Source organism: Delphinus delphis, chromosome 13 (assembly GCF_949987515.2).
Source record: "Delphinus delphis chromosome 13, mDelDel1.2, whole genome shotgun sequence".
NCBI classification, from domain to species: domain Eukaryota; kingdom Metazoa; phylum Chordata; class Mammalia; order Artiodactyla; family Delphinidae; genus Delphinus; species Delphinus delphis.
Genome location: NC_082695.1, coordinates 65177949 through 65200555, shown reverse-complemented (window position 1 = coordinate 65200555; position 22607 = coordinate 65177949). Strand labels below are relative to the sequence as shown.

The following is a 22607-nucleotide window of genomic DNA, read 5'->3' as shown; positions in this document are numbered from 1 at the left end:
GTAAAATAAATGTGAGATCCTAATCATCTCATGTGATAATATAGGTGATGCATTAATTTCATATGTAAAAATAAACTTAGTGGTTGTGATAGAAAACAGCTGTTAGTCTGATTTGTTGGCACCTTTCTTGGACATATAGATTCGATTTTTGGGTTTGATTTTGTTTTTATTTTAAAAAACTTTATTTTGAAATAATTGTAGACTCAAAAAGTTGCAAAAACAGTGTGGAGAAATTCCATGTACCTTTCACCCAGCTTTCCCTAAGGTTAATATAACTATAGTACATTATCAAAACCAGGAAACTGATATTGACAGCACAGAATAGACTGCAGACTATACTAGGATTTCTCCACTTTTTACATGGACTCTTTTTTTTTTTCTTTTGTGCATATAGTTCTGTGCAATTTTATCACATGTATAGATTCAGGTAACCACCACCACAATGAGGATTCAGAACTTTTCCAGTCCCACAAATGAACTTGTTCATCACCTGTATTCTGCATTTGTCCGAATCGTTCCTCATGGGGTCCTCTGATTTGCTTCTCTATCCCCAGCTTATTGGTTTTGGGCACTAAAAGCATTTTATAATTTCTCTTCTTTAAATTTAAGATGTGTATTATGGCCCAGAATGTGGTCTATCTTGGTGAATATTTAATGTGAGCTTGAGAAGAACGTATGTTCTGCTGTTGTTGGATGAAGCAGCTAAAGATGTCAGTTATATCCAGTTGATTGATGGTGGTGTTGACATCAGCTTTATCCTTACTGATTTTCTGCCTATTGGATCTGACCATTTGTGATAGTGGAGCGTGAAAGTCTCCAGCTATCATAGTGGATTCATTGTTTTCTCCTTGCAGTTCTATTGGTTTCTGCCTCACATATTTTGATGGTCTGTTGTTAGGTGGATACACAGTAAGTACTGTTATGTCTTCTTGGAGAACTGACTCCTTTATCATTATATAATGGCCTTTATCCCTGATAAGTTTCCTTGCTCTGAAGTTGACTGTGTCTAAAATTAATAAAACTCTTCCTGCTTTCTTTCTTTCTTTTTTTTTTTGGTACGCAGGCCTCTCAGTGTTGTGGCCTCCCTCGTTGCGGAGCACAGGGTCCGGACGCGCAGGCTCAGCGGCCATGGCTCATGCGCCCAGCCGCTCCGTGGCAGGTGGGATCTTCCCAGACCGGGGCACGAACCCATATCCCCTGCATCGGCAGGCGGACTCTCAACCACTGCGCCACCAGGGAAGCCCCCTGCTTTCTTTTGATTAGTGTTAGCATGGTATATCTTTATCCACCTCTTTACTTTTTAAAAAAAAGATTTATTTATTATTTATTTATTTTTGGCTGTGTCGGGTCTTAGTTGCGGCATGCAGGATCTTCGTTGAGGCATGCGGGATCTTTGTGATGCGCGGGTTCATCGTTGTGGCGAGCAGGGTTCTCTCCAGTTCTGGTGTGTGGGTTTTTCTCTCCTCTTGTTGTGGTGCGCAGGCTGCAGGGCACGTGGGCTCTGTAGTTTGCGGCACGCAGGCTCTAGTTGAGGTGTGTGAGCTCGGTAGTCGTGGCACACGGGCTTAGTTGCCCCGCAGCCTGTGGTATCCTAGTTCCCTGACCAGGGATCGAACCCTCGTCCCCTGCATTGGAAGGCGGATTCTTAACCACTGGACCACCAGAGAAGTCCCTCTATCGCTTTCTTTAAAAAATAATTTGTTTTTGAGATGTGTCCATGTTGGTAATTGTAGCTCTAGTTAATTAATTTTCACTAGTGTATTATATCTCATTGCTAAGATATTAAAATTTTTAATTTTAAATAACTTAAAAGGTATAAAGTAGCTTTGGAATAGGGTATGACAAGTAAGGACTTTATATATTTCAGAATATTTCTTTATAGCATTTTCTAATTGGGCTCAATAATTACTTGAGACATTAAACTGAAATCTAGAGTTATGATTGACTGTTGGCTTGATATGAAGTCTGAGTTGGAGTCAGCTAGTGTTGGGGTCCCTGTCCCCATGATTAAGGAGGAGGAAAGTAGTGTGTGGCCTTGAGTTCAGGGGCAGGTGATAAGAAGCCAGATCAGTATTTCCCTCTCATATTCAGAAGGCCCAGCTGTCCATGTGCATTGGGGAAGCCTCATGTCCTTAGATAAGCAGCTCAAGCCAGTCCCAGAGTTCCAAAGGGAATGTGGAAGACGTGCTTCCAAATTCTGATCTTGGCTTCGATGTCTTTGTGGAATGAGGAGGGACGTAGGTGAGAAAGTAAGTCACTACTAATGTAAATTCTCTTGTAACCTGAGCTTCCTTTAGCCACCGAACCCATGTAGTTTCCTTTCATTGTGATGGTAATCTTTTTTTTAAAAATAATTAATTAATTAATTTTTGGCTGCGTTGGGTCTTCGTTGCTGTGCGCGGGCATTCTCTAGTCGTGGTGAGCGGGGGCTATTCTTTGTTGTGGTGTGCAGTCTTCTCATTGCAGTGGCTTCTCTTGTTGCGAAGCACAGGCTCTAGGCGCGCGGGCTTCAGTAGTTGTGGCTCTCGGGCGCTAGAATGCAGGTTCAGTAGTTGTGGCGCATGGGCTTAGTTGCTCCATGGCATGTGGGATCTTCCCGGACCAGGGCTTGAACCCGTGTCCCCTACATTGGCAGGTGGATTCTTAACCACTGTGCTACCAGGAAAGTCCCTGTGATGGTAATTTTAATTTAGTTTAATTTATTCTTCATTATTTTATTGTCAGTGAGAGACTTTTTCTGAACAAGTTGAGGTAAAACATGATCTTGAACTATGTTATGTGCAATTTGATGAAGACTGTGATTCATTTTGTAACTGATCTCTTAGTTTTCCCCTTCGTGACCAAGCACAACAAATAATGAAGACAGTAATAATTTATTTACACTCATTCCTTCCTTCAACATAATGCTGTTTAGAGAATGCCTGTTATATGCTAATGTAGACATCTAGAAAGATGAATAAGATAGTTCTTATTTAAAAAAAAAAAAAACCAGCAAAACACAACAGCTCATGATTTAGGAGACTAAGAATGCCAGCAAGAAGTATATGTGCAATTACGGCAGGATGAGAGAGGCACTGTGTGTGGCTCCTTTGGAATTGGGAGCCCTTTCACTTTAATAAGTGTAGGTAGCACATGGTAACTACTTGAACAATTTTCTGCCCTTAGCACATTCAAGCCATCCAGTCTCTATTTCTTTAGCACCATTGTTTTAGACTATTTTTAAATAAGTTATCATTGTTATGAATTTGCTTTGAGACATTTTCTTGGGCAAAGGTATGCCCATTCTAAGATCTACAAGTATAGATTGGGATTTTGTGTTACGTTGGCTAAGACAGATTTTAGCCTCATTTTTCGCCTTGTATAACTTTGTATCTGATGTCTAATATATTTAAAAATAAAGAGAGGTATGATTTCTTTTACTAGGTTTAGAGTTTCTTACATTTAGGTCAAGGGTAAGAAAAGTATGATGATTACTTTGAACACGTTTGAAATTTCTTTTCATTCTTTATAGGTTGTCTTGTGGAAATGAAGGTTTAAGGACAAGTTATCTACCAGATTAAAAGATGGGATCGAATAGCAGCAGAATTGGTGATCTTCCTAAAAATGAGTACTTAAAAAAGTTATCAGGCACAGAATCTGTCTCTGAGAATGACCCGTTCTGGAATCAGCTACTGTCATTTTCTTTCCCTGCACCGACTAGCAGGTAAGAGTGTACTTGGAGATTGAAAATTTGTATCAAGGGCCACATAAGCTTGTGTGGTATGCTGATTTAAAAAATTTTTTTTTTTTTTAATGATCTGTCTGTCCCTCCATTTGTGGTATATGTACCAGTAGAAAATTCAAAAAGTATGAAAAGGAGGAAATAAGTTTTTCTTTTTCCTTTCCCCCACTCAGCCACCTCCCTTGCCCAGAGATAATTCCTGGTAGCAGTTTCTTTTGAATGCTTCCAGAGGTAGTAAAACCATATTATTTCATGTAGTTTTACAAAACTGTTTAAACACAAATGGTAGCATACTACACATACCTTTCTTTTTTGTTTTTGCTTGCTGTCCCTTGCTTTTTTCCCCCACAGTTAAGTAAAACATATGTATATGCGTATATGCAACTGCCTTATTCTTTTAAATGACTGCAGAGTGTGCATAGCTTATATGAAATCGCTTTTTCATATATGGACATTTAGATTGTTTCTAATTTCTTGTTATAACAGATAATGCTGCATACATAATTTTTCAAGCATACAAATAAATCTCCAGTATAAATTCCTCAAAGTAGCATTGCTGGGTCAAAGTATATGTGCATTTGTAATTTGCCAAACTGCTCCATGGAAGTTGTACCAATTAACACTCCTACCAGCAATGTATGAGAAGGTCTGCTTCCCCACCCCTTTGTCAGTTTAATGCATTTTTAGATTCTTTGGCCTTTGTCAATTTGGTAGGTGAAAACCAATATCTCATTTATTATAAAAACTGACAGACACATAATTATGTAGAGTGACTAGAATATTGAATTCCCATTACTCAGTATCTAGATTTTAAACATTTTTATTTATTTGTTTTTAACAGCTTTATTATGTAGACTGAATAATGGCCCCCTAAAGATACCTGTGTCCTAGTCCCTGGAATCTTTGAGTGTGATATGTTACAACATGTATCAATATTTCATTCCTTTTTATTTCTGAGTGAGATTCCTTTGTATGAATATACCATCTTTTCTTTACCCATTCATCAGTTAATAGCCATTTGGATTATTTCCATATTTACTTCATCTATTTTTTAGGGTTTTTTAAAGTAAATTAAAATGTGGACATTTTCTTTTATAACTGTAATGCCGTTATCACACCTTACAAAGTTAACAATAATTCCTCTTACCCAGTCCATTTTCAAATTTCCCTAGTCGTTTTGTAGTTCATTTGTTACAATTAGGAAATAAATAAGGTGTATACATTGCATTGCAATACATTGCAATAAGGTAGTTACATTTCTTCTGTCTTTAATCTCGAATGGAGGTATGTACTCCCCAACTCCTGCCACTGTTTTTTCCCCTATGCCGTTACTTTTTTTTTTTCTTTTAACAAACTGGGTCAGTTTTTCTGTAGAATGTTCCACCTTCTAGACCTACCTGATTGCTTCTCATATTTTGTTTTTTTATTTACTGTATTTTCTATAAATTGGACATCAGATTTAAAGGCTTGATAAAATTTGGGTTAAACATTTTTGGTAAGAGTATTTCATAAGTGATGCTAGGTACCTTATATTGTATTTCATTAGGTTACAGAAAATGTGTGGGTTTATATCAGTTATCATGCTAAGACTGATCAGAGGTTTGAGTGTGTTTTAGCATCCATTGATGATTTTGGTCTGAATCACCTGTTTCATAAGAGATTCCAAAATGGTAGTATTTTTAATTTGGTCATTTCTTGTACATTTATTAACTGGAATTCTCCTGTGAAGGAGTGCTTTCATGAATTAGGATATATAAAACATTGTTTTTACTACATTATTAATAAGGGTAAACACTTAATTCTTTTCCTCTACTGATTTTCAGTAACGAAAATGGTGTAATAGTGATAACTAAGTCTGTATTTCCCCTTTCCCCTGACCCCAGGGTTGGAAGGGCTATCTCTCTTGAGTATGAATTTTAAAAATATATAAATATTGATATATGTAAATAAAATATATGTGTATGTATGTGTGTTGTGGTCCTTTAACAATCAAGGTTATGTTTATTTTTATATGTTTAAGGATTAAGGATTATTGGTATTTCCTTTTTGTGAATTGTTTATATATTTTGGCAATACATTTTAATTTCTGACTTTTGGATATAGTTGGATTGGACTTTACAAGGTTGGCTTAGTTTGAAGTTTTTGTGATAATGTGGATTAGTTGTATATTATGGGAAGTGGATACATACTACTGCTTCTGAGATCCTTGGAAAATTAAAGGTGGTTGTGGATTGGTGGGAGAGGTCAAACTGGAGATGAGCTGTAGCGTCAGCAAGTTTTGAAACCATTTCGTTAATCCTGAAGGAATTGTCATTGAGTATCACTTCTCATGTAGTAATAAGACTTAGAGAAAAAAGGGCATATAAAGAGAACATTATTTATTATCCAAAATAAATTTTCTTTTCACTTACGTAAACTGTAGTACAATCTATATATGCTCTTCCAAAAGACATTAAAGAAGACTTAACTAAATGGTGATGTATACCATGTTTAAGGATTAAGAATTGTAAAAGTGTCAGTTGTTTCCAAATTGACCTGTAGATTGAAGGCAATTCCAATTAAAATTCCAACAGCTTTTTTGAGGGGGTGGGTGAGGAGATCTTGATAAGCGCATTCTAAAATTTGCATGGGAAAGAAAAAAAACTAATAATAGCTAAAGTACTCTGAAGAACGGAAGGAAGATGTGTGTGTGTGTGTGTGTGTGTGTGTGTGTACGTGTACTTGATTTATGCAAAGCTGGCAATTCAGAGCATTGGAGAAGGGATGAACTTCTCAAGAAATAGTGATGGGAATAATTTGTTAGCCATTTTTGTCTATTTCTTTCTAAGTTTTACATACTTGTGCTGGTGCCTTGCAGTTTGAATTATTATGACTTTATAGTTTGTTTTGCTAATTACTGCTTTTTCTCAAAGATCCTTTGCTGTTCTCATGTGTTTATTCTTTTTGATGTCATTTCTTTTTCTTAATTCATCCTAGTTTATAGAGAAAAGTATAAAGGAATCTTAGAAAGTATAAAAAGCTGTAAAGTGAGTAAACTGCACATTGTGGGGGCATGGGTGGCTATTCAGAATATCCAGAGAAGCTTTGTTTGTGGTGGTGCATATGCTTTTGGCACTTTTGTCACTTTTTTTGAGGCCCCCACCCCCCACCCCAGCTCCTCAGTCTGGTATTTGATGTGTGAACCTTGACATTGAGCAGGCCTTGAGGTAGAAGGTGCCACCACCTCATTGACAGTCAGGGATGGAATTACCTAGTTTATGAATTATTCAAGACTAAGAGGAATATCTTTAGGGAAGACTCTGAATCCAGACATTTCTGAGATTGCTCACTCCTGGAATTCCTTGGATCCTGTATGTGCTGTCTTCAAGTGCAGCCAAAAATTGATGGCTGCCAGTTTTTTTAGAAGCACTAAGTCCTTCAGGACTAATCTAATCCTTCCTTACTATAAACTGTTTTTTGGCACTAGAATAACCAGATTTTGTTATAGTTTCCAAGCATGGTTGAAAAATCTTTAGATTCTTCAATAGTTTTTAACTTTTCACCTTACTAAAATTCCTTGTGAAGCAAATGTCTGAAATAAAATCAAGGTTAATTCAAGAGTAGGGACTTCCCTGGTGGCTCAGTGGTTAAGAATCTGCCTGCCAGTGCAGGGGACATGGGTTCAAGCCCTGGTCCGGGAAGATCCACATGGTGTGGAGCAACTAAGCCTGTGTGCTACAGCTACTGAGCCTGCACTCGAGAGCCCGCGAGCCACAACTACTGAATCCTGCGTGCCTAGAGCCCATGCTCCGCAACAAGAGAAGCCCCCACTGGCTGCAGTTAGAGAAAGCCTGTGCACAGCAACAAAGACCCAGCGCAGCCATAAATAAATAAATAGATAGATAAATAAATATTAATTCAAGAGTAAAGTTTAAGTAATATACTGTTTGTCTTAATAAAATGTTTAAAAATTACTTATATGACTGATTTCATACTAAATATAGCAGCAAAACCAAAAAACAAAACTGTGCTAAAGACAAAGATAGTAGAATCATCTATATCCACAATAAGTAGTTAAGGGATACATGAAACAAAAAGGTGTTAAATATGATGTCAAAACACTAAACTATGTATATATAGTTTATATGTATAGTTATATATAAATCTCATGGTAGCCACAAACCAAAAATCTATAATAGATGCACACGAAAAAAGAGAAAGGAATCCAAACATAACACTAAAGGTAGAAGAAAGGAACAAAAACTACAAAAACAACCAGAAAATGATTAACAAAATAGCAATAAGTACATACCTATCAATAATTACTTTAAATGTAAATAGACTAAATGATCCAGTCAAAAGACATAGAGTGGCTGAAGGGATACAAAAGCAAGACCCATCTATATGCTGCCTACAAGAGACTCATTTCAGATCTAAAGACACAGACTGAAAGTGAGAGGATGGAAAAGTTATCCCATGCAAATGGAAACAAAAAGAAAAGGGTAGCAGTACTTATATCAGACAAAATAGACTTTAAAACAAAGACTGTAACAAGAGACAAGGACGTTACATAATGATCAAAGGATCAATACAACAAGAAGATATACAATTGTAAATATATATATGTGCCCAATATAGGAACACCTAAATACATAAAACAGTTAAGAAACATAAAGGGAAAAATTGACAGGAACACAGCAATAGTGGGGGACTTTAACACCCCACTCACATCAATGGACAGATCATCCAGACAGAAAATCAGTAAGGAAACTCTGGTCCAAATGACATATTAGACCAGATGATATATGTTTATTATATATATTCCATCCCAAAGCAAGAGAATACACCTTCAGGTCCACATGGGACATTCTCTAGGATAGATCCCATGCTAGGGCACAAAACAAGCCTCAGTAAATTTAAGAAAATTGAAATCATATCAAGCATATTTTCTAACCATGGCAATATGAGATTAGAGATCAGTTACAAGAAAAAAAAAACTGCAGAAAACCCCAAACGTGTGGAGGGTAAACAATATGCTACTAAACAACTGTTGGGTCACTGAAGATTTCAAAGAGGAAAGAAAAAACCTGGAGACAAATGAAAACAGAAACACGATCATCCAAAATCTATGGGGTGTAGCAAAAGCAGTTCTAAGAGGGAAGTTTATAGAGAGATACAGGCCTACCCCAGGAAACAAGAAAAATCTCAAACAATCTAACCTTATGCCTAAAGGAACTATAAAAAGAAGCAAAACCCAAGGTTAGTAGAAGGAAAGAAATAACAAAGACCAGAGCAGAAATAAATGAAGTAGAGGCTAGAAAAACAATAGAAAAGATCAATGAAACTAAGAGCTGATTCTTTGAAAAGATAAATAAAATGGATAAACCTTTAGCCAGAGTCATCAAGATAAAGAGAGGACCCATATAAATTAGAAATGAAAGGGCCGTTACAACTGACAGCACAGAAATACAAAGGATCATAAGAGATTACTATGAACAATTATATGCCAGTATAATGGACAACCTAGAAGAAACAGATTAATTCCTAGGGTGTACAGTCTTCCAAGACTGAATTAAGAGTAAATAGAAAATACGAGTAGACTAGTTACCAGTAATGAAATTGAATCAGTAATCCAAAACCTGCCAACAAACAAAAGTCCAGGACCAGATTGCATCACAGGTGAATTCTACCAAACATTTAAGGAAGAAATAACACCTATCCTTCTCAAGCTATTCCAGAAAATTGCAGAGAAATGCTCCTGAACTCATTCTGTGAGACCAGTGTCACCCAGATACCAAAACCAGAAAAGACCACAAGAAAAAGGAAATTACAGGTCAATATCACTGATGCAAAAATTCTCAACAAAATATTAGCAAACTGAATTCAACAGTACATTAAAAGGATCATACACCATGATCAATTGGAATTCATCCCAGGGATGCAAGGATGATGGTTCAGTATCTGCAAATCAATATGATATACCACATTAACATATTGAAGACTAAATCATATGATCATCTCAGTAGATGCAGAAAAATTGACAAAATTCAACATCCATTTATGATAAAAACTCTCAACAAAGTGTAGGTATAGAGGGAACATAACTCAGCTTAATATATGACAAACCCACATCTAACATCATACTCAATGGTGAAAAATTGAAAGCGTTTGCTATAAGATCAGGAACAAGAAAAGGATGTGCACTCTTGCCACTTTTATTCAACAGAGTATTGGAAGTCCTAGCCAGAGAAGTCATACAAGAAAAAGAAATAAAAGGAATCCAGATTGGAAAGGAAGAAGTAGAACTGTCACTGTTTGCAGACGACATGATACTATGTATAGAAAATTCTAAAGATACCACCAAAAAACTATTAGAACTAATAAATGAGTTCAGTAAAGCTGCAGGTTACAAAACTAATATACAGAAATCTGTTGTGTTTGAACTAACAATGAACTATCACATAGAAATTAAGAAAATAATCCTATTTACAATTGCATAAAAAAAATACTTGGGAATAAATCTAAACAAGGAGGTAAAAGACCTATACTCAGAAAACTGTAAGACATTGATGAAAGAAATGGAAGACAACACAAACAAATGGAAAGGTATATCCTAGTTACGGATTGGAAGAATTAATATTGTTAAAATGACCATACTCCCAAAGGCAATCTATAGATTTAGTGCAATCCTTATCAAAATACCAATGGTGTTTTTCACGTAACTAGAGCAAATAATTCTAAAATTTGTATGGAAACACACAAGATCCTGAATAGCCAAAAAGATCTTGAGAAAGAAGAACAAAGCTGGAGATAATACACTCCCTGATTTCAAACTATACTACAAAGCTGCAGTCATCAAAATAGCATGGTACTGGCACAAAAACAGACGCAGATCAATGGAACAGAATTGAGAGCCTAGAAATAAACCCACACACTTATGATCAATTAGTCTACAACAAAGAAGGCAAGAATATACAATGGAGAAAAGATAATCTCTTCAGTAAGTGGTGCTGGGAAAACTGGACAACTCCATGTAAAAGAATGAAATTAGAACATTCTTTAACGCCATATACAAAAATAAACTCAAAATGGATTAAAGATTTAATGTAAGGCCTGAAACTATAAAACTCGTAGAAGATAACATGGGTAGCATATACTCTTTGACATTGCTCCTAGCAATATTTTTTGGATATGTCTCCTCAGTAGGGAAACAAAAGCACAAATAAACAAATGGGACTACATCAAACTAAAAAGCTTTTGCATAGCAATGGAAACTGTTGAAAAATGAAAAGGCAGTCAGTCTACTGAATGGAAGAAGATGTTTGCAAATGATATATCAGATAAGGGTTTAATATCCAAAATGAACAAACAACTCATACAACTCAACATCAAAAAACAAATAACTGGATTAAAAAATGGGTAGAGAACCTGAATACACATTTTTCCAAAGAAGACATATAGATAGCCATCAGACACATGAAAGGATATTCAATACCACTAATCATCAGGGAAATGCAAATTAAAAGCACAACGCAAATTAAAACCACAATGAGATACCCCCTCACATCTGTCAGAATGGCTATCATCAAAAAGACAACAAATACGTGTTGGTGAGGATGTGGAGAAAAGGAAACCCTTGTGCCCCGTTGGCAGGAATGTATGTTGGTACGGTCACTATGGAAAACAGTATGGAGGTTCCTCAAAAAGTAAAAATAGAACTACCCATTTTCCTTCTGGGTATTTTTCCAAAGAAAGTGAAAACACTAGTTAGAAGAGATACATGCACCCCTATGTTCATTGCAGCATATTTACAACAGCCAAGGTATGGAAGAAACCAAAGTGTCTGTTGATTGCTGAACATACCAGAATTCATGTAGCCATTTACTTTTACCATTTGGATTGCTTCCAGTGTTTTCCTGTTACATATATTGAATAATACAGCAATAGCCTTATACGTAACCCATTACATATAATATGGCAGTAGCCTTATACGTATGGTAGAATTGACTTCTGTCCTGTGAGTAAAGTATGGCCAAATGACTTCCATTAATTTTTCCAGTTTGTGTTGGTAGAGCATGAGAAACGAGTATAATAGGTCAGGAACAGATTTTATGGAACACTGAAAGTGCTTCCCAACATATTTCTTGTTTTTTTTTGGTTTTTTGTTTGTTTGGAAACTGATAAGGCTGGTCAGTTGTATGTGGTGGCCTGGAGGCTCTGAGGGTGCAGGGGTTCTGACCACGGGGGACTGAATGGGAAGATCACAGTCTGTCCACTTGCCCATTTTTGGCACACTGGTTAGAAAGCTGAGGATTAGAATTGATTCCTTGTGGGTTCTTGTTAAGTGGATTTGGTGAAAGCATTGTTTTAAGGAGTTTACTTTTGGGGTGGAGTGAGTGGTAGATTGGAAAGAGGAGGAAAGAGGAGAAACTCAGGAAAGGAAACCAGATGGGAGGCAGCTGCAGTGACATAACCACCATGTAATGAAGGTCTGAATTTCTTTGCCTGTACAGGAAATGGGAAGTCCTCCAGCCACTATTCGTTAAAAGCTCTTTTATTTTAAATTGATATTTGACTTGAGCATTAATACTTAATGAGCTTAGAATTCTAGATTTGAGAGCAGTGATGAGCAATGTAGTGACAGCTTGTGTGCTTACCAAGAATGAGAATCAGTTTGCCAAAAGGTGTGGTGATTTTGGGCAAAGTGTAGAGACTGGAGACAGTGGAACATGGTAGGAGGAGCATAGATTTTGGAGCCAGACTGACTTTGTCTTGCATCTCAGCTCTACTGCTTATTACCTCTGTGAGTTTAGTCAAGCTACTTAATTCTCACCGAGCCTGTTGATGCTTCTGTAAAACGGAAATAATATTACCTACCATGTATATAGATTTGTGGGGAAGATAAAACACCATAATGCACGTAAAGTGTCTGACTTTCCTCTTCTTTCAAGGAATAAATACCCATTAATTTAAAAAAGTGCAAGGGCTCTCTGTCTTGAGAGTTAGTCTAAAATATTTGAGGGTTGAAAATAAATAGCAGAAATTTAACCAATTTTCTGATGACTGCTTTATCCTCTGATTGAAAATTCTATGACTCTTTTGAATTAATTGTTCAGCTGTTTTAAAAATTAGGCCAAACACTGACTATAGTAATATTTGTCTCTGTGCAGACTCCATGTCCTTTATATAAAGGCTACTTTTTAGAAGCCTTTACTGCATAATGAGAATTGTATTATGTGTACTGAGCACTAGATGGTGCTCGAATAAGGCAAGAAGCAGCTTTTGGTACAGTCACACAATCACTAAACTCATTTTTCTCAGTTGCAACGTCATGTGTGTTCATCTTTAGTACCTTTAAATACAGAAAAGCTCAAGGAAGGTAAAAATGATAAACATAACACTAATCAGAAGTAACCTTTGTTAACTTTTTGGTGTATATCTTGTCAGTTCTGTCTCTCATTTAAAAACATTTGCATCATATTCCACACATTTTTTCTTTAACTCACATATTCCTCATGTCATTGTGTTCATACAACATAATTTTAAATGGTTGTAGAATGTTCTGTCTTATAGATGTCCATAATTCATATCGTTGAACATTTTGCTTGTTTCTTATTTTTCCCGATTGTATATAAAAAACTATGCTGAAATTCCTTGTAGCCAAGTCTTTGTGCATATCCTTAACTATACAACTGGAGTGAGTTCTTGGTAGTTGATTTGCTGGTAAAATAGTCTTTTTTTTTTTCTTTTTAAATCACACAAATCTTTCATTGTATATAAGTTAGAAAATACAGAAACAAAAGGGAAAATTGGCCTGTATTATCATCGTATAGAGATAACCACTGTTGATATTTTGGTATATGTTTTTCCATACTTTTTTTTTAATGGACATTCCTAATAATAGACATGTGTATTTATGTCTCCCTCCCCCCATAAATATGTGATTGTACTGTATTACTGTTATGTAACTTATAAAAATTAATGTATTTGATATATTTCCTTTTTTGTAAATGTGAATATTTTAAGATGTATTTACCAAAAAATGGTTATTGAATGCCTCGCATTTGTTAGGCACTGTTTTTAAGGGCTGGAAACATTGTAGTGAACATGAGGGGCAAGATCCCTGCTCTTAAGCAGCTTATATTTTAGTGGAGGAATGGGCAAGAAACAAGTAGAGAAATAAATACATAAAGTCATTTTTGAAAAATAAAGCAGAGCAAGGTCATGAAGAGTGATAGAATGGGAACAAATACCAGCGGGAAATTTCTTTAGCTAGAGGGTCTCTGGGGTAGCGGCATTTAAGCAGACATTAGTGAAATCAGGGAGTCCTGCGTGTCCTGGGGAAAGAGTATTCCACCAGGTAGAGGAAACAGGAAATGTAAAGGATTTGAAGCAGGAACAAGTTCTGCAAGTTAGAGAAATAGCAAAAAGGCCAGGGTGGCAGAACAGTGAGCAAGGAAACAAATTACATAGGGACTTTTGGCCATGGTAAAGATTTTTTATGATGTGCGGTGTTGCAGAGACGAGCATGCTTTAATGTTGGTATTTGGGGAATTTAGTCTGCTGTAATTTACTACTCTCCTATAATATGGAAAGATTTTACTCAGTTTGTTTTATTGTGGTATAATTTACATAACATAAAATTATATCATTTTAACCACTTTTAAGTGTATAGTTCAGTGGCATTAAGTACGTTCCCAGTGTTTTACAGTTATCACGACTCTCATTTCCAGAAGTTTTTCATTATCTCAAACTGAAACTCTGTACCCATTAAACAGTAACTCCCTATTCCCCCCACTTTCCAGCCCATGGTAACCTCTACTCTACTTTCCGTCTCTATGAATTTGCCTATTCTAGGTACCCCATATAAATGGAATCGTTTAATATTTATCTTTTTGTGTCTGACCTGTTTCACTTAGCATAGTATTTTCAAGGTTCATCCATGTTGTAGCACATGTCAGAATTTCCTTCCTTTTTAGGCTGAAAAATATCCACTGTATGTATTTCCCACATCACATAATGTTTTTTAAACTTCAGTTTGTTGTACTTTCTTATAAATTCTTTTAAATAAATGCCTTTCATTTCTCTTCAGCATTGTTAGGTTCCAGTTACCACTCTGATTTTGTTTTCAGGGATCCTCCTTGCATTCTAAAGAATATGTTCGTTCTGCTAAGAGGCTTGGCTAATGTAAACAGCAGCGTTAATTTAGCAGCTATTTATTGAGCACTTACTGTGTGCCAGGTGCTGGGCTCATTCCTTAGACGCATTTCCTCATTTAGTTCTCACATCAAGTCTGTGGGGTTGGTACTGTTATTATTCCTGTATGTGAGAAAACAGGCCTGGGGAGGTATTCCAAGGTTACGTGGCTAGTAGCTGCCATGGACCAGATTCAAACCAGGTTTATGTAGCTCCAGAGATGAATTCTGTTGGTCATTATGCTACACAGTCTCCATTCGGAAGCATAGACCAATCAATGACTAAGTATCAAATAATGGCTAAAGAGATGCAACATTAAATTATACATGCTAATCTTTGAGAAAAGAATCACCAGATCTATATAGTCACATTTTCAAGCACTTTCAAAGTGAGGGCGATAATAGCACATACTTTATGTTTGAGTGCCATTATTTACAATGTAAATGTAATAAATATATTATTTACAATTAACATAGGCAAGTTGATGGATAATCTGTCCTATGTTTTAACCTTGCTTTGTGTCTTCTGTGTTTAAGGGGAGCTGCCAGAATAATCCTTCCTCAGAGTTTCTTTTTGTTTTTAAACATCTTTATTAGAGTATAATTGCTTTACAATGGTGTGTTAGTTTCTGCTTTACAACAAAGTGAATCAGCTCTACATATATATATATATATATATATATATATATATATATATATGTATATAATCTCCCCATATCTCCTCCCTCTTATGTCTCCCTCCCATCCTCCTAGAGGGGTGAACCCCTCTAGGTGGTCACAGAGCACTGAGCTGATCTCCCTGTGCTATGTGGCTGCTTCCCACTAGCTAGCTATTTTACATTTGGTAGTGTATATATGTCCAAGCCACTCTCTCACTTCATACCAGCTAACCCTTCTGCCTCCCTGTGTCCTCAAGTCCATTCTCTATGTCTGTGTCTTTATTCCTGTCCTGCCCCTAGGTTCTTCAGAACCACTTTTTTTTTAGATTGCATATATATGTGTTAGCATATGGTATTTGTTTTTCTCTTTCTGACTTACTCCATTCTGTATGACAGACTCTAGGTCCATCCACCTCACTACAAGTAACTCAATTTCATTTCTTTTTATGGCTGAGTAATATTCCATTGTATATATGTGCCACATCTTCTTTATCCATTCATCTATCGATGGACACTTAGGTTGATTCCATGTCCTGGCTATTGTAAATACTGCTGTGATGAACACTGTGGTACATGACTGTTTTTGAATTATGGTTTTCTTAGGGTATATGCCCAGCAGTGGCATTGCTGGGTCATTTGGTAGTTCTATTTTTAGTTTTTTAAGGAACCTCCATACTGTTCTCCATAGTGGCTGTACCAATTTACATTCCCACCAGCAGTGCAAGAGTGTTCCCTTTTCTCCACACCCTCTCCAGCATTTATTTTTTGTAGATTTTTTGATGATGGCCATTCTTGCAGAATCCTATTGCAGGATTCTTAACCACTGCACCACCAGGGAAGTCCTGTTGGAAGATTTTTAATCACAGTCTCATTTTCAGTGTTTGTGATTGGTCTGTTTATATTTTCTATTTCTTCCTGGTTCAGGCTCAGAAGTTTGTGCTTTTCTAAGAATTTGTCCATTTCTTGCAGTTTGTCCATTTTATTGGCACATAGTTGCTTGTAGTAATCTCTTATGATCCTTTGTATTTCTGCAGTGGCATTTGTTACTTTCTCTTTTTCATTTCTAATTCTATTGATTTGAGTCTTCTCCCTTTTTTTCTTGATGAGTCTGGCTAACGGTTTATCAGTTTTGTTCATCTCAAAGAACCAGCTTTTAGTTTTATTGATCTTTGCTATTGTTTCCTTCATTTCTCTTTCATTTATTTCTCATCTGATCTTTATTGATTTCTTTCCTTCTGCTAACTTTGGGGTTTTTTTTTCTTCTTTCTCTAATTGCTTTAGGCGTAAGGTTAGGTTGTTTATTTGAGATGTTTCTTGTTTCTTGAGGTAGGATTGTATTGCTATAAACTCCCCTCTTAGAACTGCTTTTGCTGCATCCCATAGGTTTTGGGTCATTGTGTTTTCATTGTATTTGTTTTGAGGTACTTTTTGATTTCCTCTTTGATTTCTTCATTGATCTCTTGGTTATTTAGTAGTGTATTTAGCCTCCATGTGTTTGTATTTTTTACAAATTTTTTTCCTGTAATTGATATCTAGTCTCATAGCGTTGTGGTTGGAAAAGATACTTGATACAATTTCTATTTTCTTAAATTCACCAAGGCTTGATTTGTCACCCAAGGTATGATCTATCCTGGTGAGTGTTCCATGAACACTTGAGAAGAAAGTGTATTTTGTTGTCTTTGCATGGAGTGTCCTGTAAATATCAATTAAGTCCATCTTGTTTAATGTATCATTTAAAGCTTTTGTTTCCTTATTTATTTTAATTTTGGATGATCTGTCCATTGGTGAAAGTGGGGTGTTAAAGTCCCCTACTATGAATGTGTTACTGTCGATTTCCCCTTTTATGGCTGTTAGTATTTGCCTTATGTATTGAGGTGCTCCTGTGTTGGGTCCATAAATATTTACAGTTGTTATATCTTCTTCTTGGATTGATACCGTGATCATTATGTAGTGTGCTTCTTTGTCTCTTGTAATTGTCTTTATTTTAAAGTCTATTTTGTCTGATATGAGAATTGCTACTCCAGCTTTCTTTTGATTTCCATTTGCATGGAATATCTTTTTCCATTCCCTCACTTCCAGTCTGTATGTGTCCCTAGGTCTGAAGTGGGTCTCTTGTAGACAGCATATATACTGGGTTTTTTTGTATCCATTCAGCCAGTCTGTGTCTTTTGGTTGGAGCATTTAATCCATTTACATTTAAGGTAGTTATCGATATGTATGTACCTATTACCATTTTCTTAATTGTTTTGGGTTTGTTATTGTAGGTCTTTTCCTTCTCTTGTGTTTCCTGCCTAGAGAAGTTCCTTTAGCATTTGTTGTAAAGCTGGTTTGGTGGTGCTGGATTCTCTTAGATTTTGCTTCTGTGTAAAGGTTTTAATTTCTCCATTGAATCTGAATGAGATCCTTGCTGGGTAGAGTAATCTTGGTTGTAGGTTTTTCCCTTTCATCACTTTAAATATGTCCTGCCACTCCCTTCTGGCTTGCAGAATTTCTGCTGAAAGATCAGCTGTTAAGCTTATGGGGATTGCCTTGTATTTTTCTTTTTTTTAAAAGAAATTTATTTATTTTATTTATTTACTTTTGGCGGTGTTGTTTCTCTGTTGCTGTGCGTGGACTTTCTTTAGTTGCTGTGAGTGGGGGCCTCTTCATTGCAGTGTGCAGGCTTCTTATTGCAGTGGCTTCTCTTGTTGCAGAGCACGGGCTCTAGGCACACGGGCTTCAGTAGTTGTGGCTTGCAGGCTCTAGAGCGCAGGCTCAGTAGTTGTGGCACATGGGCGTAGTTGCTCTGTGGCATGTAGAATCTTCACGGACCAGGGCTCAAACCCGTGTCACCTGCATCGACAGGCAGATTCTTAACCTCTCTGCCACCAGGGAGGCCCCACTTGTATGTTATTTGATGTTTTTCCCTTGCTGCTTTTAATATTTTTTCTTTGTATTTAGTTTTTGATAGTTTGATTAATATGTATCTTGGCTTGTTTCTCCTTGGATGTATCCTGTGTGGGACTCTGTGCTTTCTGGACTTGATTGACTATTTCCTTTTCCATATTAGGGAAGTTTTCAACTATAATCTCTTCAAATATTTTCTCAGTCCCTTTCTTTTTGTCTTCTTCTTCTGGGACCCGTATAATTCGAGTGTCGGTGCATTTAATGTTGTCCTAGAGGTCTCTGAGACTGTCCTCAATTCTTTTCATTCTTTTTTCTTTATTCTGCTCTGCAGTAGTTATTTCCTGTTTTAATTTAGTTATTTGGTTATTTCCATTTTAATAACTTTATTTTTTTTTCTGTCTTTTCTTTTTTTCTCCCTTTCTGCAGTAGTTATTTCCTATTTTATTTTAGTTATTTCCTATTTTACTCTTTTATCTTCCAGGTTACTTATCTGTTCTTCTGCCTCAGTTATTCTGCTATTGATTCCTTTTAGAGAATTTTTAATTTCATTTATTGTGTTGTTCATCATTGCTTGTTTGCTCTTTAGTTCTTCTAGTTTCTTGTTAAACGTTTCTTGTATTTTCTCCATTCTATTTCCAAGATTTTGGATCATCTTTACTATCATTATTCTGAATTCTTTTTCAGGTAGACTGCTTACTTCCTCTTCATTTGTTTGGTCTGGTGGGTTTTTACCTTGCTCCTTCATCTGCTGTGTGTTTCTTTGTCTTCTCATTTTGCTTAATTTACTGTGTTTGGCGTCTCCTTTTCGCAGGCTGCAGGTTCATAGTTCCCTTTGTTTTTGGTGTCTGTCCCCAGTGGCTAAGGTTGGTTCAGTGGCTTGTGTAGGCTTCCTGGTGAAGGGGACTGGTGCCTGTGTTCTGATGGATGAGGCTGGATCTTGTCTTTCTGGTGGGTAGGACCATGTCTGGTGGTGTGTTTTGGGGTGTCTGTGACCTTATTATGATTTTAGGCAGCCTCTCTGCTAGTGGGTGGGGTTGTGTTCCTGTCTTGCTAGTTGTTTGGCATAGGGTGTCCAGCATTGTAGCTTGCTGGTTGTTGAGTGGCGCTGGGTCTTAGCATTGAGATGGAGATCTCTGGGATAGCTTTTGCTGTTTGATATTACATGGAGCTGTGAAGTCTCTTGTAGACCAGTGTCCTGAACTCAGCTCTCCCACCTCAGAGGCACAGGCCTGACACCCGGCCGGAGCGTGAAGACACTGTCAGCCACATGGCTCAGCAGAAAAGGGAGAAAAAAAGAAAGAAAGACAGAAAAATAAAATAAAGTTATTAAAATGGAAAATTAAAAATTATTAAAAATAGAAAAATTAAAAAGTAATTAAAAAACAAAGAAGAGAGCGATGAAACCAAAAAACAATGATAGCAAGTGCTAAAAAGTATATCAAAAAAAATGGACAAACAGAACCCTAAGACAGATGGTAAAAGCAAAGGTATACAGACACAGTCACACAAAGAAGCATACACATACACACTCACAAAAAGCAAAAAGGAAAAAAATATATCTATCTACATATTAAAAAAAAAGTAAGAGAGCAACCAAATCAATGAACAAATCTACTAGTAATAATAAGCTCTAATTACTAAACTAAGATAAACATAAAACCAGAAACAAATTAGATGCAGAAAGCAAACCCCAAGTCTACAGTTGCTGCCAAAGTCCACCGTCTCAATTTTGGGATGATTCGTTGTCTATTCAGGTGTTCCACAGATGCAGGGTACATCACGTTGATTGCGGAGATTTAATCCACTGCTTCTGAGGTTGCTGGGAGGGATTTCCCTTTCTCTTCTTTATTTGCACAGCTCCCAGGGGCTCAGCTTTGCATTTGGCCCCACCTCTGCGCTTAGGTCGCCTGAGGGCGTCTGTTCTTCACCCATACAGGACAGGGTTAAAGGAGCAGCTGATTAGGGGGCTCTTGCTCACTCAGGCTGTGGGGAGGGAGGGGTACGGAATGAGGGGTGAGCCTGTGGCGGCAGAGGCCAGCATGATGTTGCAACAGCCTGAGGTGTGCTGTGTGTTCTCCCGGGGAGGTTGTCCCTGGGTCACGCTCTCTTCCGTGGCTCCAAAGCTCCCCCCACCCAGCACCCCTGCCTCCGCCCGCGAAGGGGCTTTCCTAGTGTGTGGAAGCTTTTCCTCTTTCACAGCTCCCTCCCAGGGGTGCAGGTCCTGTCCCTATTCTTTGTCTCGGTTTTTTCTTTTGCCCTACCCAGGTACGTGGGGAGTTTCTTGCCTTTTGGGAGGTCTGAGGTCTTCTGCCAGCGTTTGGTATGTGTTCTGTAGGAGTTGTTCCACATGTGGTTGTATTTCTGATGTATTTGTGGGGAGGAAGGTGATCTCCACATCTTACTCCTCTGCCATCTTGAAGGTCTCCCTCAGAGTTTCTTGATCTGTTTCCTGCTAAGAAACAGGAAAAGAAACTTTGATTGAATTAGGTCAGAAGTTTTTAACTGACAGAAAGAAGTGATTGTAAAATTTTTTTTTTGAATTTTTGATGCTTGTCTCTGCTATTATGTTTTTATTCTCTTTGGCACACTTTATGTACAATTTTATTAGAACTTTTCAAGTTGAAACAACCTGCTCTGTCATTGAGGTGGGCCTGGGATAACTCCTAAACCGTTTTCTAAACTGTCTCTAATTCTTTCATCATATGCTTACTTGAATGGTGACCAAAATAGTGTACTAGGCCATTTTATTAAGGGAATAAATAATTTGAGACTTTTTTGGGCATCTTATTTTCTCAGATTGTGGGACCAAAAGAAGTTCAGCTTTTACATCTTGAGTAAAAACCTTTATTTCCCTATGTCTTATTTATACCTTTCTATGCAAAATTATTTTAGAAGGTGCTTGAGTTTGCCCAGGGTTGATTGTTCCCTTAAACTAAAAGCTTAAGTGGGGGAAAACATAACTAACATTGTTTAAAGCATTAAAATAAGGGAGAAAGTAAGTTTTGCTCCAAGTATACCTTTCTTTCCTTTTCTCACTGTGTTGGTTGGAATCTGAATTTTTAAGTCATTTTTTCTGTTGCTTTCTTGAGAAAATAAATGCAGTATGATCTTGCATGATAGTTGCTGAAATTTTTACGTTTTAATAGTTACAGTTTCTTCCATTTTGGAAGTTGAATGACAGCCTATAGGATTGTCTGTGAATCACATGAATATAAATACTTTTTGGTTCTACTTGGTGCATTAAAAATTGCTATAATAAATTTATATGCAATTTTTATCCTTTAACTTCTTCCTTTGAATAGCCTCTTTTAAAACATAAACGTTTCCACAGTTTAACCACCGAATGGGCTGATTCTTGTTGGTTTTGTGAATGATTTCCATAATTCTCTCTTTGCTGAGTAAGGGGGGAAATGTCTTTAGAAGTGCTTCTGTGCTTTTCTGCGTGGTTACGTGTTGATTTTACTCATGTTGTGTCTTAAACTGACAAACATAATTTGTTAGAGAATGTATGTTGTGGGCTGAAAATGACATTATTAATATAAAACGTCAATTTTGAAATCATTTTATGGCGGAATTTTCAGTGAAAAAGGCTTAAGAATTGGGCTTACCTGGTGGTGCAGTGGTTAAGAATCTGCCCGCCAATGCAGGGGACACGGGTTCGAGCCCTGGTCTGGGAAGATCCCACATGCTGCGGAGCAACTAAGCCCGTGCACCACAACTACTGAGCCTGTGCTCTAGAGCCCATGAGCCACAACTGCTGAGCCCGTGCGCCACAACAGCTGAAGCCCGTGCGCCTAGAACCTGTGCTTTGCAACAAGAGAAGCCACTGCAATGAGAAGCCCGCGCACCACAATGAAGAGTAGCCCCCGCTCGCCGCAACTAAAAGAAAGCCCGCACACAGCAATGAAGACCCAATGCAGCCAAAAATAAATAAATAAATAAATTAAAAAACAAAGTAGAATAAAACCAATCTAAATTACTGAAAGCTGTGAATTCGGCAATATGTAATTAAAAAATTTAGCTTTCTTACCAAACTATAGTTTATGATTTCATAGCAGTTACAAAAAAGTCATCTGTCACCTTACCACTTTCCTTATTAGACTTAATTTTTTCTGTTTTCTTCTAGTTCTTTATCATTCACATAATTTTTAAATGATTTAAATCGTA

General features: G+C 37.0%; 1 protein-coding gene across 5 annotated transcripts in view; it reads left to right on the top strand.

Moving 5' to 3' along the window:
- Positions 1-22607, top strand: part of DYM (dymeclin) — a 373309-nt gene that overhangs the window by 17790 nt on the left and 332912 nt on the right. For all 5 annotated transcript variants that reach the window (XM_060029021.1, XM_060029022.1, XM_060029019.1 and 2 more), the window contains exon 2: positions 3512-3703. In XM_060029021.1, coding sequence (XP_059885004.1) covers positions 3564-3703 — 140 coding nt within the window. In that variant the 5' untranslated portion in view covers positions 3512-3563. The remainder of the gene's footprint in view (positions 1-3511; positions 3704-22607) is intronic.